At 45.1% G+C, this 16,249-nt stretch overlaps 3 protein-coding genes across 4 annotated transcripts; 1 reads left to right on the top strand and 2 right to left on the bottom strand.

Annotated features, from left to right (window-relative positions):
* The first annotated feature begins 1,158 nt into the window (after nucleotides 1-1,158).
* On the top strand, nucleotides 1,159-6,828 carry LOC108108231 (extensin-1). Of its 2 annotated transcripts, none has more exons than XM_017216197.1 (4): nucleotides 1,159-1,263; nucleotides 1,351-1,446; nucleotides 4,801-4,860; nucleotides 4,918-6,828. In XM_017216197.1, exons 2-4 carry the CDS (start codon nucleotides 1,438-1,440, stop codon nucleotides 6,562-6,564), a joined length of 1,716 nt encoding a protein of 571 aa, XP_017071686.1. In that variant the 5' UTR covers nucleotides 1,159-1,263; nucleotides 1,351-1,437; the 3' UTR covers nucleotides 6,565-6,828. The 2 variants fall into 2 exon arrangements, with proteins under 2 accessions (XP_017071686.1, XP_017071685.1); XM_017216196.1 differs by having other exon boundaries at nucleotides 4,798-4,860.
* Nucleotides 6,829-8,057: 1,229 nt separating this feature from the next.
* LOC108108227 (nuclear pore complex protein Nup58) lies at nucleotides 8,058-9,817 on the bottom strand. Its single transcript, XM_017216193.1, has 2 exons — nucleotides 9,744-9,817; nucleotides 8,058-9,674 (listed from the first exon to the last, which is right to left on the bottom strand). Exons 1-2 carry the CDS (start codon nucleotides 9,744-9,746, stop codon nucleotides 8,172-8,174), a joined length of 1,506 nt encoding a protein of 501 aa, XP_017071682.1. The 5' UTR covers nucleotides 9,747-9,817; the 3' UTR covers nucleotides 8,058-8,171.
* A 1,212-nt stretch (nucleotides 9,818-11,029) lies between these two features.
* LOC108108228 lies at nucleotides 11,030-12,957 on the bottom strand. The gene is made up of 2 exons (XM_017216194.2): nucleotides 12,866-12,957; nucleotides 11,030-12,767 (listed from the first exon to the last, which is right to left on the bottom strand). Exons 1-2 carry the CDS (start codon nucleotides 12,866-12,868, stop codon nucleotides 11,145-11,147), a joined length of 1,626 nt encoding a protein of 541 aa, XP_017071683.2. The 5' UTR covers nucleotides 12,869-12,957; the 3' UTR covers nucleotides 11,030-11,144.
* Nucleotides 12,958-16,249: the final 3,292 nt, after the last annotated feature.

Here is a 16,249-nt window from a genome sequence, read left to right as displayed (position 1 = left end):
GGTTTCTTTTTTTTCCGCTGTTGCGTAGTATTAGAGCTTAATTTAATGGAATCAACAATGGAAACCGTTGCTTGATCGATTGTCTAATTTGTCAGCCAAAGGATTAGTACGAAAATCAACATTAATAAGCCATTAAATGCGGCACGAACAAGGTTTTGCCCCCACCTTCCCTCGATCACAAAAGGGTGCAGTTCCGTTTTGATTGATGAAATAAATTCAAAGCTATCTGATGGCTTTTCACACTTTTGGCCAGCTCCACTTCTACTTACACTCTGCTGGGGTTCTATATTCCCCGTCATTCAAACTAACTGCCAACTAAGGTCATTCAACAGCCCAAATAAAAGCAAATCAAAACAGCTTCAAGTTTGGATTTTGGAAGTTCTTTTTGCACTTCGATCGATATAAAATCAATCAAGGTCATCGCATCTCAGCTCACTTCAAACGGTAGCAAAACTGCAAGGTAAAATTGCTTGGAATATTTTTTGGCACGCTTGCGAACTGTTTTCGGAAGTTATGAAAAGGTTTGCTTGTTAAGGTTTATCATTAACATCAATCAGTTTTGTTCAATTTATTAATTTATTTTTTATGAGTAGGCATTTAATAAATATTTTCTTTGAAATCAATTATTAAATATCAATCATTATCATAAATAGCATTTTAGTTTTATATTTTGATATATTTTATTCTCATTTAATTCCGAAATACTCCAAATTCCAAGCCCTCCTCTTTTACTTTAATTTAATTTTCCTTTTAAAGCCACCCAGCACTATAAATAGCCAAGGTCGTTCCATTTGCTATTTTTGGCCCATAATGATGGCAATTTTAGACAATTTGCTAGGCTTCTTCTGCAGTTCGTGAGGCCAACGGCTTAGACAAACACTTTTAAGTTTGGGGGAGGAGCTCTAAAATCGATTAGCACCACGACGACTGGCTAATTGTGGGCACGCACGAAGCTCCAGTTCCGAATACCCTACAGGTGGTCTTTGTCTGCAGACCCGTCTCGCCTGGAATTAAACAGAGGCAACGGTACGATATTGTGGCTGCACTGCGCATGCGTGGCGGCGGCAGCCGAGCGATTCGGTCGGCCCTCTTCGGCAGCGGAGTCTTATAAATACGCCGGGCGTCGGCGCAGTTTTTGTTATTTGAACTTCAAATTTGCTCGAGATCGCTTCGACTCGCGAACTCGGCCGCTAGCGAAACGCGCGCGTTTTCTTAGCGTTTTCTTAAACCGCCTTCAACGCGGCGATTTTGTGTGCTTTACAAGTGGGTAGCTGTTTGCCATAAACAGAGTGACAGTCTATATAGAACATTTTGGTTGTAAATAAAGTGATGTTCGTAAATGTATTTTAGGTGCTGACGCAAGTGGTGCTGTGTGCTGTTGATCTGATCCATTTTGCTGTTCAATTTGAAAACGCGTTGTTGCATCACGGCTCGAGAATGAAGATGGTGAGTGTGTGTTGCAGTGTGATGTTGCTGTGCGAAACGAGTGCGAACAATCAGGCCATAATCGTAACATTGTGGCGGCTAGAATCCCAAATCGTCGCAGAAATATTCACACTTTTTTGAGGTGCAGTTGCACGCTGCATGTGGCAGTTAGCTGCTTTTGCTGCATTTGCAGCTCGGGCAGGCAGTTGGCCTGCTGGCATCCCATGAGTTGTCTGTCAAACAAAATTGCCCAACGCCAAAGAGTTTCTAAAAAGCGACAGCGACGAAAAACAAACAAACTAACAGAAACAGAAACAAAAACGACTCCGCACAGCCAGTGGAGGAGTCGCATGGTAAATTTGCATAAATGGCGCTACAATTGAAGAAAATCGGTACAAGTACAAATAAAATAACAGAAAACAGCTGGCAGCAGTCATCAGTCAGAGGCGAAGACGGCGACATACACGGCAAGAATAGGATCATTATCAGGAAAATACTAATTGAGCTGCTAATCGTATTAGAACTTATCCTTGTCCGATTTAGCATAATATTTTCGGTGCAATGACACTTTATCATTAATAATAATTCTATATTTTATTCTGATTTGAAATCAATCCTTATTTTGACCTGCTCCAAGTGATAAATGACCAAATAATAAAGCCGAAGATATTTATTTCTTTTTGTGTTCAGATCATTAGTTAAATTTTATGAATTCACAACAACAAATGATATATTAAATATCAAAAAATTATTTGTTTCTTAAATATGAACTCTCCCTTTCAATTTATCATCAAAATGATATCACTTTTATTGGCCAAATTTTAATATATTTTAATTAGTCATAAACACATTCTCTTTTTAGACATTTAAAGATGACAGTATATAAAGAAAAAAGTATTTAAGAATTTTATTACATTTATTATTTGCCATCATCCTAAAAAATGATCATTATTATTTAATTTAATTTTATAATTTCAAAGTCATTTCCAATAAAAAAAAATCCAGAAAGCCACTTGGAATTTATTTCGGTGTTGACCTGCGGCAATGGTAACTGCATTGAGTGATTCCACCGGCTCTAAAACCAAGTCCGCTGCCAATGACTGACTCACTCGAGGGCGACTCCGGAGCTGCCACCGGAAGTGCTCATAACCGACCGCTCCGCCCTGCGCTGCGCTGCGCTGCGCTGCTCTTCACGCATGCGCGTGTTCTTGGCCATTTCAAGAGCGGCTAAACGGGCCACGAGATTTGGCAATAAGCTCTTGGCCGCCTCAGGCAGAGGCTGTTGAATGAGTTTCAATGGGTCTGAGTCAATGGGTGCCCAGAACCAGTGTTGAGCAACCGCAATTAACGCCGAACGCCAAGCGCCAAACTGATTCCCCCCAAGGTCGTCACACTACATATAAATAGATGTGCTGGCTTGGTTTTTTCATGATTTCACACGCCTCAATTGTGACAATTAACGCCCCCCGTTTCACGGCATTTGTCGCCCGAATTGTATAAGGTTTTGTCTTTTTTTATTGTTCCGAGCAAGAGCCAAAGAAAAAATGACTCGACATGATCAGGGCAAATTCAGATTCGGATTCTGTTGAAAAAGTTCCAGCAGCGGCGGGCGCACCTCGAGCGGTAGACCTCACCCACTTTACACACTCTTCAGGCCACACAGAATTATGCCACTCGAGATGACGCCGCACATTCGGACAGGTATTTTGTAATGGGTGCTTTAATTACGAGCTTGTACATTGGTATGGTGAAACTTTCAATTAAGGTCAGCAGGAAAACGGATATGTATATCTTAATCAGTCTGAGCCATGTTCAATTTGGGATTACCAGATATCGTAAGACATATTGGAGAGGGGATAATACCATCTTTGGCATATTCTAAATGAACATTAACAAACTGAATTCGACTCCGCCCCGGCACTATGAGTATTATTCATGTTATGCGACACCTGTGTGCGTCACTGCCATAAAAAACATTTCAAGACAAAAACTTAATTGGGTTCTGACTTTAATGGACATACACATATCAACGCGAGTTGTCAACTAATAACGCAACCGAAACCCAAATTATACGTGGCTAGAACTAGTTTCCTGAGGTGGCTTCGATTCTTGCCACAAGTTGAAAGAAGATTGGCAAATCCGCTAGAATTTAAGGCTCGACAGCTGACAAGCCGCTTGAGTATCTCTCAAGTGGCATTTTTCCATAACAATTTATCAAAGAAGCTCTTTGCCATGTTGAGCTCAGAAAAAAGCAACACTAGAAGAATCATAAATCCATAAGAACATTGCGTGGGATGCTTTAAACTATTTCCATTTGATTGAGAAGATCTCGCTGTATGGCGCGGTTTTTGTTCCATTTTTTATATTTTTTTTTGTTTTTTTGCTGCTATTGTCTCGATTCAATTAAGGTTTTTATTTTAATGACCAGTCTTTAACGACTCTGACTTGAAGCGCACTCATAGAAGCCGTTTAGGTTTATTTTTAGTTTTATTTCGTCCAAATTTATGTGTTTCAATTTGAGAAATGGAATTCCGGGTTCCAAAGATTGTTTTTGGCCATAAGATAAAAGTTTCCATTGCCTCTCTCTAGCTCGGTCTGTTATCTATGGCTTAATTAGTGCCTGGCAAATTGCTGGTTTTGCATTTACATAAATCTATGCGAGTGGAGGGATTTCCATCTAATTTGATTTTAGCATCTTCTCGGGTTTATCGAACCGGTCGGCGTGACTTTGCTATCAAGCAGCCAGTGTTGTTGTCCATCCACGAGGCCATTCACATTCGACAGGTATTTAGAACACTTCTAGGCGGTCTAGATTGGATTCCCCGCGTTCACGGTTCGATATACTGGCCAATGTTGAGTGGCAGATGCGCTGACCTTGACTCTGAGTATCGCCCGTAGCTGCTACCAGTTTTTATTTATCTGTTTTTTTTTTTTAATGCAATCACATGCGGGTTTGGTCTAGGCTCGGTGGCTCCACCTCTGCCAATAATCAATCAACGTGCGGGCAATTAGCGCACAAAAATGCGTTTAATGTGGTTTGCGACTTTCTGATTAATAATGTGCGTAAAGCGACTTCGTTGAACGCGACCTAATTGGTCAGCGAAGACAGTGACGAATTCTTAGCCAAAAATCTATAGTGTCAAAAGCTGACACAGAGATTTGCCAAATTTTTGGGCCTTAATTATATGCGGAAATTTTTAGATGCTCGGACGACACTGAAAATGGCCATAAACGGCCGAGGCCCACGTAAATATTGTCAGTCACTTCCACTAAATATAAATATAAATGTCCAAGACTTTGATTTAAGATCATTAATGTTTTCGACAGCCAATCACTAAAATATATATCTGATTTTTCTTTATTTACTTTCAGCAGCTTCGTGTGTTTAGTCTGGCTTTGATCGCCCTAAGCCAGAGCTACCTCACTGAGGCCCAGGTAAGCCGATCATATCTCATTAATCTGAGCTTACTTAGCTAATTGATTCGTCCGCAGGGCTATGACTATCCCCAGCCGAAAGTGCCCTTCACCGATGGCTATTCGTACCCCCAGCCAGCCATTCCCTTCCCACCACCAGCTCCGAAAGTGGTGGTGAGCAGCGGCTACTCCTACCCACAGCCATCGATTCCGTTCCCGCCGCCACTGCCCAAGTACACTCCGCCAGTGCAGCAGATCATTCCACAGGAACCTAAAGTGGTCAGTGGATACTCCTATCCCAAGCCAGCTGTTCCGTTCCCACCGGCCACTCAGCCACCTCAAATCAGGGTGACATCACCACCGGCCACCGAAGGATACGCTTATCCCACGCCATCCATTCCCTTCCCACCACCGCCACAGCCGAAACTTGGCTATGACTATCCCAAGCCAGCCATCCCGTTCCCACCACCCACTGCTCCACCACAGAAGTACCTTCCTCCCGTGACCACAACTCCTGCTCCACCACCACCACCGCCACCGACGAAAAAGTACCTGCCGCCTCCACAAGTTAAACAGGGCTACGATTATCCCAAGCCAGCCGTTCCCTTCCCACCACCTACGAATCCGCCACAGAAGTACCTCCCTCCCGTTGTGCCCACCAGTCCACCTGTACCCAAATACATTCCCCCACCTACTCCCGCATACATTCCTCCTCCACCAAAGAAGCAGGGATACGATTATCCTAAGCCCGCCATTCCATTCCCACCACCCACTGCACCACCACAGAAGTACTTGCCTCCCGTCACCACTACTCAAGCGCCACCACCACCACCACCACCCAAGTATCTGCCACCTCCTCAGGTGAAACAGGGCTACGACTATCCCAAGCCAGCCATTCCATTCCCACCACCAACTGCTCCACCACAGAAATATTTGCCACCTGTGACCACCACTGCAGCACCTCCACCACCACCACCACCACCAACCAAGAAGTACCTACCTCCACCACAAGTGAAGTCTGGATACGACTATCCCAAGCCCGCTATTCCATTCCCACCACCAACTAACCCACCACAGAAATATCTGCCACCTGTTGTGCCAACAACTCCCCCACAGCCCAAGTACTTGCCACCTGTGAAACCAACAAACCCACCGCAGCCCAAGTATCTGCCACCCCCACAACCGAAGTCGGGTTATGAATATCCCAAGCCAGCAATTCCATTCCCGCCACCCACTAACCCACCACAGAAATACCTGCCACCAGTGATCCCCACTTCACCACCAGTGCCAAAATATCTGCCTCCTACAAACCCGCCAACGCCCAAGTACTTGCCACCTGTGCAGGTGAAGCAGGGTTACGACTATCCCAAGCCAGCCATTCCATTCCCACCACCCACTGCACCACCACAGAAGTATTTGCCTCCTGTGACCACCACACAAGCACCACCACCACCACCTCCTACATCCAAATACCTGCCTCCTCCACAAGTAAAGCAGGGCTACGACTATCCCAAACCCGCCATTCCTTTCCCACCACCCACGAATCCGCCGCAGAAGTACCTGCCACCTGTTGTACCCACCACTCCACCCACCCCGAAGTACCTGCCACCTCCTCAGGTGAAACAGGGCTATGACTATCCCAAGCCAGTCATTCCATTCCCACCACCCGCACCCAAATCCGATGGCTACTCCTATCCGAAGCCGGCGATCGCCTTCGACTTTTAAAGAATCATCCATCGATCGGCCACTCATCACTGGTTAAATGACACAATTGCCTCTGTGTGCGCATAGTGATCCTTAGGAACGTACGAAATTGAATAATTGTAATTAACTGTAATATTTAATTTAATACTTATCTTTAATGATGTACCGGGGATCTTGCCTGCGGACTCTCCAATCGAACTTAGTCATTAAAATATGTTTATTAAATTTATGTTTTAACGATTACGCAATGCTGCCGAATTAAAAACGACAATGTGAATGTTTAAATTGCTTCTTTTAATATGGGTTAGGAAGGAAAAACTTTTTTTTGTTGGAATTTTACAGAATATTTTATGGTAAGAGAAAATACAATAAAACACTCCGAAAGATATATTATTTGCTGGAAACTGAAAAATAGAGTCAACATAAACTTTCATTGAAGTGCAGACGACTAACTTTTGGATTATTTTTGCTATAAAACATGATGTAAGCTAAGACGTCTTCGGTTATGACTAATTTTGGTTGCTAGCAGATTTTGAATTTATTGACGTATTGACCGTGATCGCTGACGTAGGCAGAAAAATGTCTTAGGGGTTTTTATTTCCAAACAAAATCATTCTAGTTTAATTCTCACAATAATTTCAGCTTAAAATGTCATGTATATGGTTCTTAGCTAAAAATAAGTTAGTTTTCAGTAATAAAATTCGCAAATTTTGAAACAAATACCTAATTCAACACTCCGAATTTTAATTAAATAAGCTAGAATCAGTTATGCTCACATAGTTTTAGACTGGTTAGCTCATGTTTAGCTAGGCAGCTGGAAAGTATGCTGCGATTGGTCTCCAACAAATATGCCACAAATAATATAAGTTAACGGATTCGAAACGTAAGAATGTGAAACAATTAACTTGCAAATTTACCTTTTAGCACAAGTACTGAAATCACCAGCTTTAATGACATAATGCGTTTTATTATTTAAAGTAAAAAATCAAGTCATTCCTTACTCGTTGACTCCTTAAATACTATGTATAGTTCTGGAGAGATAATTTTAGAATTGTTCTTTTAAGCTACTTACGTAAAATATGTCTTCCGTGAGTATTTAGACATAGTTCCTAAAAAGTTGAAAGACATTTGAATGTGATTTCTACCATTCTAACGGTCGATAGTTTGCAATGATCGCTTGAACCTGTAAGTATACTACAGCGAAGAACCACAAGGTATACCACAATTAATCTTAGCGTTGACTTTGAACTTGAAGCTCGAGACGACAATGCACTTGCTGAACAAAAAATTAATTTCGGATCATTAAACGAGTTTCCGCATCTTGGGGCTGAACTAGTTTTTTTTCCTCTGCTGGATCGTCTCCGCTTGACGACAGCCCGGCATTAATGCTTAATAATCGCCAGCTTTAATGGCCTAAGCTTTTTTCTTTATTATGCAATATTATTGTTAAACAAATAAGTGTGCTACCAGCATCCGTGTTTCCTGTTTTTGGATTATTAATAAGCCAGTGGGAGTATTTTTCAATATTTTTATTGTTTATGAATTTCTCAATTTCGTTCCCCAAGGGAAAACCCAAAGTCAAATAACAGGATTTGGCTTGGTTTTTTCTCGGGGGTTCGTTGGAGCCTCTAGTAACGGTGACGACGGAGGACCACGCGACGCTGGGTCTTGTAGCGGTATCCATCGTTGGAGGAGAAGGAGTGAGCGGGCTCAGAGGCGGCGGTCTCGTAGCTCTCAGCGGGTGCAGAGTAGGAAGCAGCTGGGGCGGAGTAGGAGGCAGCTGGGGCAGAAGCGGCACCGGTGTAGAACTCGGGAGCAGAGTAGCTCTGGGCAGGAGCCGAGTAGCTCTGGGCGGGAGCGGAGTAGGAGACAGCTGGAGCAGAAGCAGCAGCAGTGTAGGTCTGGGCGGGAGCAGAGTAGCTCTGGGCGGGAGCAGCGTAGGACACAGCTGGGGCAGAAGCAGCAGCGGAGTAGGTGGCAGCTGGAGCGGAGTAGCTCTGGACGGGAGCAGAGTACACTGGAGCTGGGGCAGAGGCTGCTGGGGGCAGGTAGTCGTTGGAGGGCAGGTGGCTCACATCACGACGGTGACGACGGAGGACCACGCGCTTGTGGGTCTTGTAACGGTATCCATCGTTGGAGGAGAAGGAGTGGGCAGGAGCGGAAGCGGCGGTCTCGTAGCTCTCAGCGGGGGCGGAGTAGGAAGCAGCTGGTGCGGAAGCGGCGGCGCTGAAAGTCTGAGCGGGAGCGGAGTAGCTCTGGGCGGGAGCCGAGTAGGACACAGCTGGGGCAGAGGCAGCGGGAGCGGGCTGGTAGACGGGAGCTGGAGCAGAAGCTGCTGGGGGCAGGTACTCACTGGATGGGGCAGATGCGGCTCCCTGGAAGGGGGGCAGGTAGTCGTTGGATGGGACACCACGACGGTGACGACGGAGGACCACACGGCGGTGGGTCTTGTAACGGTATCCATCGGTGGCCGAGAAGGTGTGAGCGGGCTCAGAGGCGGCGGTTTCGTAGCTCTCAGCGGGGGCAGAGTAGGAGACAGCTGGTGCGGAAGCGGCAGCGGTGTAGGTGGCAGCGGGTGCGGAGTAAGAGGCAGCTGGGGCGGCGTAGGACACAGCAGGAGCCGAGGCAGCAGCGGTGTAGGTGGCAGCAGGGGCAGAGTAGCTCTGGGCAGGAGCAGCGTAGGACACAGCTGGGGCAGAAGCGGCAGCGGTGTAGGTGGCAGCTGGAGCAGAGTAGCTCTGGGCAGGAGCAGCGTATGACACAGCTGGGGCAGAAGCGGCAGCAGTATAGGTGGCAGCAGGAGCAGAGTAGCTCTGGGCAGGAGCAGCGTAGGACACAGCTGGGGCAGAAGCGGCAGCGGTGTAGGTGGCAGCAGGAGCAGAGTACGAAGCAGCTGGAGCGGCGTAGGATACAGCTGGGGCGGAGGCGGCAGCAGAGAAGCTGGTCTCAACTGGAGCGGAGTAGGAAGCAACTGGGGCCGAGGCCTCTACGCTGTAGCTGGAAGCTGGAGCGGAGTAGGATGCCACGGGGGCAGATGCTGCTCCACGGCTGGGAGGCAGGTACTGGCTGGATGGCAGATGGCTGACATCGGCGGCCACGGCGGCGATGAAGGCGCAGAACAAGAAGAATTTCTGTAATGGATTAAATGACACATAACTGTTAGTTGATTATCCTGGTGGAGCACGGATCCTGGTTAGTACCATTTTGCTGGGTGCTCGGCTGTCCAGTTGATCAGAGAGTGCAAGTGGAAGTGATGCCTTTTACCATGTTCTGCGGCTTATTTATATGATTCTAATCATCGGCCTGCGGCAGGAAATTTGCATTTGACTTTTTAATTTATGAATTTGTATTTAGTGACACCGCCGAAAACATATCCATTATAGTTTTGCAATCAGGTTTGCAACGGGTTTTGCGATCTGCTCATCGGCAGCATGAGGCTGTGTTTGGGGGACCCCCTTTATCCCCCGGCCGAACAGCCGCTTAATACTTTTTATTAGATTTCGTGAATACTTAGTGACCAAGATCAGGTTCCATTGTTCCCCCAACCGCCCTGTCCAATTTCTCCCAGGCCAACGCGTGCCCGTACTGATCGACTCCCCGGATCAATTTGCTTAATTATCGATAATTAGATTGTGACTTAATCAGCTGGCAGTAGTCGGGTTCTATGACTCCGGGTAATAAAAGCAGATGTTCGATAGCGGAGCGGAGAAAAGACAAGAAACAGTTGGTAAAAAGCAAAATAACTGCCGAAAAAGGCAATCAAATTGCGGAAATAAATCACCATCTCAATGCCGAAACAATAGATCTGACTGTCCAAGCCGATTGTATGTCAAAGCCTGTATGAAAACCTGAACAAAAAGAATGGAATACTCTTATGGAAAAATTAATGCTTAGACAGATCAAGTCTAAGGAAATCAGGCAATTTATTAACTGGTTGGTATATAAAGAAATCTAGATAATTAATCCAATTTCTTAGATTAGATTGAGTTAAAAACTTAATAAATCTTTTCAAGCAGTTCGCCTTTAAGTCGGTGGAATAGGATAGAGCATATACTTTCACTTTTCTCAATTTAAGAAAATAATAATAATGATTCGTATATTAATTTTAAGTAATGATTAGTTTAACGTTAAGCTTACTATGAAAATGAATGTACCCTCATATTTATAGGTAAGCGGTCTAAAAGCTTTAAGCAGGCTTGAACCTTTCGAAGATGAGTGTGCGGAAGCATTAACAGAAATAGATTCCGAATTAATTCGATTATGTGTCAAGTATACATAAGCCCACGTTCTCATAATTATAATTAGATCACGAAATATTTCATCTTTTCTAACACTTAGATGCTTTACTTTTCGGCATTGGCGAATCTTGACAAACGAGTATGTAGGTGTTTTTATATAAGGTATGTGCGTTCTCTTTAAGTTTCCCATTTTCAACTAGATTTATCTATTTCATTTCTGTCCCTCCCTTATCAAAAACACATTTCAGTTTATGGATTCGTATTATTGTATTTGTTTGAATGAAAAGTAGGTATTCTAATAGTAAAGTCTGCACTCCAAAATGAGCACAAATCGATCACCTAGTGAAGCCGTTATCGCATGATTTAGTGGCGGCGGATCACAACGCGCTTGTGGGTCTTGTAGCGGTAGCCATCATCAGCCAGGACATGGGCGGGAGCCACCTCGACGGTGTTCTCCACGGGGGCCAGGTACTCGGCGGCGGGAGCAGCCTCCACGGGGGGCAGGTACTCGTTGGCCAGCTCGTTCACATCACGACGGTGACGGCGGACAACCACGCGCTTGTGGGTCTTGTAACGGTAGCCATCATCGGCCAAGATGGTCTCGGGAGCAGCCTCAACTGGAGCCAAGTACTCGTTGGAAGGAGCCACGGCCTCCTGGACAGGGGGCAGGTATTCGTTGGACAGCTCGTTGACATCACGACGGTGACGGCGGACAACCACGCGCTTGTGGGTCTTGTAACGGTAGCCATCATCGGCCAAGATGGTCTCGGGGGCAGCCTCAACTGGGGCCAAGTACTCGTTGGAAGGAGCCACGGCTTCCTGGACAGGGGGCAGGTATTCGTTGGACAGCTCGTTCACATCACGACGGTGACGGCGGACAACCACGCGCTTGTGGGTCTTGTAACGGTAGCCATCATCGGCCAAGATGGTCTCTGGGGCAGCTTCAACTGGAGCCAAGTACTCGCTGGAAGGACCAACTGGGGGCAGGTATTCGTTAGACAGCTCGCTCACGTCACGACGGTGGCGACGGTAGACCACGCGCTTGTGGGTCTTGTAACGGTAACCGTCATCAGCAAGCTCGTGGGCGGGCTCAGCCTCAACCTCGACGGGAGCAGGGGCGGCAAGCTGGACAGGGGCGGCGATCTGGACTGGAGCGGGGGCAGCAACCTCGACGGGGGCGGCAACTGGGGGCAGGTACTCGTTGGAAGGAGCGACAGCCTGGGTAGGGGGCAGGTACTCGTTGGAGGGCAGGTGGCTCACATCACGACGGTGACGGCGCACAACCACGCGCTTGTGGGTCTTGTAACGGTAACCATCATCAGCGAGAACGGTCTCGGGAGCCTCAACTGGAGCCAAGTATTCGTTGGAAGGAGCCACGGCTTCCTGGACAGGGGGCAGGTATTCGTTGGACAACTCGTTCACATCACGACGGTGACGACGGAGGACCACACGACGGTGGGTCTTGTAACGGTAGCCATCATCAGCAAGCTCGTGGGCGGGTTCAGCCTCAGCCTCAACTGGGGGCAGGTACTCGTTGGAGGGAGCGGCAGCCTGGACAGGGGGCAGGTATTCGTTGGAGAGCTCGTTCACATCACGACGGTGACGACGGACAACCACGCGCTTGTGGGTCTTGTAACGGTAGCCATCATCAGCGAGAACGGTCTCTTGAGCAGCCTCAATGGGAGCCAAGTACTCGTTGGAAGGAGCGACGGCCTCCTGGACAGGGGGCAGGTATTCGTTGGACAGCTCGTTCACATCACGACGGTGACGACGGAGCACCACACGGCGGTGAGTCTTGTAGCGGTAACCATCATCAGCCAGCTCATGGGCGGGCTCAGCCTCGGCTGCGACAGGGGGCAGGTATTCGTTGCTGGGTCCAGCAATGATCTGCTGCTCCTGGACGGGAGGCAGGTACTCGTTGGAGGGCAGGTGGCTGACATCAGCAGCCACAGCTGCGATCACGGCGAATGCGACCAGGAAGAGTTTCTGCAAGAAACAGAGGGGTAAGTGGGGTTAGTCCTTCAGTGTGGTGTTGATCTCGAGTAGCTATTGTGGCTTAATCCGAAGCTTAAGCCGAATCCTACCATATTGTCCGTTGAGTTGCTTGTTCACAGCAGTAAAACTGAAACTCTAATGAGGAATACGCAGAACCTTTTGGTATTTATACAGATTCTCCGCTCTTCGCTGGCCATTACAGAGCTGGCGTTTTTGGTCTCTGCCCAGAAAGACGTCGCTGCCGGCGCAGGCGTCTGTAAAAATTCGCACGATTTTGGCTTTAACTTCGCAGAGCTGCCTGGTTCTAAGCCTCTCTTTTGCGGCCCAAACGCAGCTTGGCCAACACGATCGACGGCGACTGCGACGCTTACATTCGCACAAACTCAAGCTCGAGAGCAGTTGATGGCTAAAAAAAATTTTTAATGGCCAAAATCGTTCGCACGGATTCTCTTAATTGTTTTATTTAATCATATGCAAAAGATTTGATGGACATCAACGTTTTGGACAAGTCGAGCGCTCGCACACATACACGCCAAAATAAACGTATTAACTTGGCTCTCTCATCTTGTTTACACCTCTTTGTTTTTTATTTTTCGATTTTTTCGCTTGCCTTGTTTCATTCAAGCCGCCTCTGCATTGCGCTCGCCTTAAATTCAAATGATGAGTTATATGTTTCAATCAAATTCGCTCACTTCAATAGATCCGAAGCCCCAGCTGAAAGTCGATTATTTCGAACGCAGCCTCTTCTCTTTGTGGCGATGTCGTTCGCCGTTCATTAATCAACAAATAGGAACTAACCAAGCGAGGCATTCAATTTTTTTTTGTTGAAAATATGATATAATTATGCCTGATGCCTATGAGTTCCTCAAGTTTGTAAACAGAATGCCGGATATTCGATCGAAAGCTCTTCAGAAGAGCCTATTGTGGAGATTCTGAGTATAATTTGTATTGTGCAGATGCAAGCTTCGATTTCTTAAATATTTATGAATAATAACAATGACCTATTTATTGGATATAACCTTTTTCTTTATTACAAAAAGTATACATTTATAAGCTGTTAAGTTTTTAAGTTAACTACAAAGTTCTTCTAGACACGTTAACAAAACAAAATCTATGCCTGCAGTTATATAATATCAACCCCAACACACTTAATCCCAACTCAATAAATTTTCTATATCACCCAGATGTGGCATTTGATTAGCAGCTGATTTCTGTGACACTCTTGTTCAAAAACCTCTCACCAAAGAATATTGTTTTAAAATCAAACATGGCCATGCATGAGATGTTCGAATAAATCAGCTAAAGTGGTTCGCACCAGTACATCAAGACTATATACTTTAGCTTATTTATGAGTAAATTTAATTTTAAACGCACACTTCAGTTGATAAAAGGGGATTAAATGTTCAAATCACAATTATTTATGCGTTGAGAGGTGCAAGGCAGGCCATCAATTCAAGATAATCAATTTGTTAAGAGCCAAAGTAAACCGTGGACTGCAGCAGCTACTCTTAAGCAATGATTAATGATACAATTTTGGTGAGGGGGAGTACATGGTGTTTCTTTGGCCATAATGCGGTGTTTTTGCAACATCGAAGCCAAAAAGCAAGGCTCGTTAGAGGTGCTAAGAACTAATCGGTTCCGGAAAACTGAAGGATAAACAGTGACTAACCCCGCTGCTGATCGATTCTTCGAAAATTCGCTATTAAACTTGGGTCAATGAGGAGCTGTGAAAGTCAAGGCTAAGATCTATGGGGTTGCCCGATGCGTTGAGATATTGATGAGATTGTGGGATGGTTGTGGGGATTGTGCCAGTGATGGATGGTTGTCACGCGCCACCAATCGGCGCCTCATGCTCGCAGACGAAAGTCGAGTCTCTCGGAAGACGGGTCTTTATAGCACCAGTTTGGCTAATTAAGGTGGGCCATAAACGAAGTTGGTTAGTATCAAATAACAACTATATCATTTTCCCTATTTCCAAATGCATTAAGATTTAGAGCCTTACAATTCTAGTTTTGTTCTTCCCATTGTTCGCCTGAGATAAATCATTTCATTTCCTGTGTGTGTGCACAGCACTAAAAAAGAGTCACAAACTGCGAGTATTAACGATCTGAATTTATGGCTTTGCCAATTTACATTTTAATCACTAGCAGCATCGCGTATTCTAGCATATTCTATACATATATATATCTTATTGTGACTGAGGTCCAGTTTCTCATAAATGTTCTACACGCATGCTGCCAGTCAATAGATCACGATTAGCTAGCCGGCCAACGCATCAGTTTCATCTGCTTATTATTTTTGTTATTACTGTCCATCAGTAGTTCGGTGAGCCGGTCCTAACACTTAAAAGTTCCATTTCGGAATCGGTGTTTATGCTGAAAAATAGCAAAATATGCAAATTAGTGAATGGCAGCCGGGGTACCATATATATATATGTCTCATAGAATGGGACAAAAACCCATCACAATGGCCACAGACAACACTTAAAATTGTCATATCGGCTTAATAAGTAAGCGTGGGGGCCCCAAATTAGCGTAACCTACAAAAAGAAACCAGGAGAGTGGATCGGCGAAAGGAGATGTCTGTCCAACTGATTGTGCTATCGGATAATGGATGGATCGGACTCCCCAAATGGAGTTTCCGAAATGCTATATTCCAGATTCAGTCTACCTTTGCCTTTGCATAATCCCACAGGCCGCGTCGCTCTGTCTAACAAAAACCATTTGGCGTTGACTTAATTTATGCAAATTCTATTCTAATTAATATTAAAGCCATTCGATTTTTTGCTATATCTATAAGCTTAACAGGCGGCAACTTCTTTCTCGTGGCTGCTGCCTTTCCTTTGTCTTAGTCTTTGTTTTTTTTTTTTGGCCGGCATAGTCACACGCGCTAGTTAATTTAGTTTTTAAAAATACTCTAACTAGGGTGCTTTTCCCTTTCCTAAACTAACACCTAAACCAAGTTAACTTTTATCCAACTATAAACCATATAAAGTTGCAGCAAAAGAAGGCCTTTTGATATGGATAGATTTTCATTTCTTTACTTTACTTACATATCAAGTCTATATAATTTTGTACTACATTCTGAAAATAATATTCGTAAAAAAGTGCTTGTTTTTAGAATGATCTGATTCCCTTACTATTTTATTTTCCGTTACTGCTGACACTTTCTGCATCTAACTATTTTTTTGTTTCTTCAATTATAGAGTAAAATCATGTCGTTTTGGATGGTCCCTAATCTCCACTAGCAAAGTACACGTTTTAGTCTTTTATGATAAATTTAACGTTTTTTCAGCCTGTGATGCTCTTTTTTCGTTTAACTAAAATGTATGATAAATCATTCTGGAAACCCGTTTTCAAATCGCCACACTCTTCTGAGCCGGCGACTAGAAAGTGCCACCACCGCCATGAAGCGCATCTCCAGAGCAGAAAAAAAAACAAAACAAAAACCGAAAAAAGCCAAAATATAAATAT

The sequence above is a fragment of the Drosophila eugracilis genome, unplaced genomic scaffold (genome assembly GCF_018153835.1).
Source record: "Drosophila eugracilis isolate 14026-0451.02 unplaced genomic scaffold, ASM1815383v1 contig_2088, whole genome shotgun sequence".
Lineage (NCBI taxonomy): Eukaryota > Metazoa > Arthropoda > Insecta > Diptera > Drosophilidae > Drosophila > Drosophila eugracilis.
The sequence above is the reverse complement of the archived record's forward strand: the minus strand, read 5'-3'. Positions and strand labels throughout refer to the sequence as shown.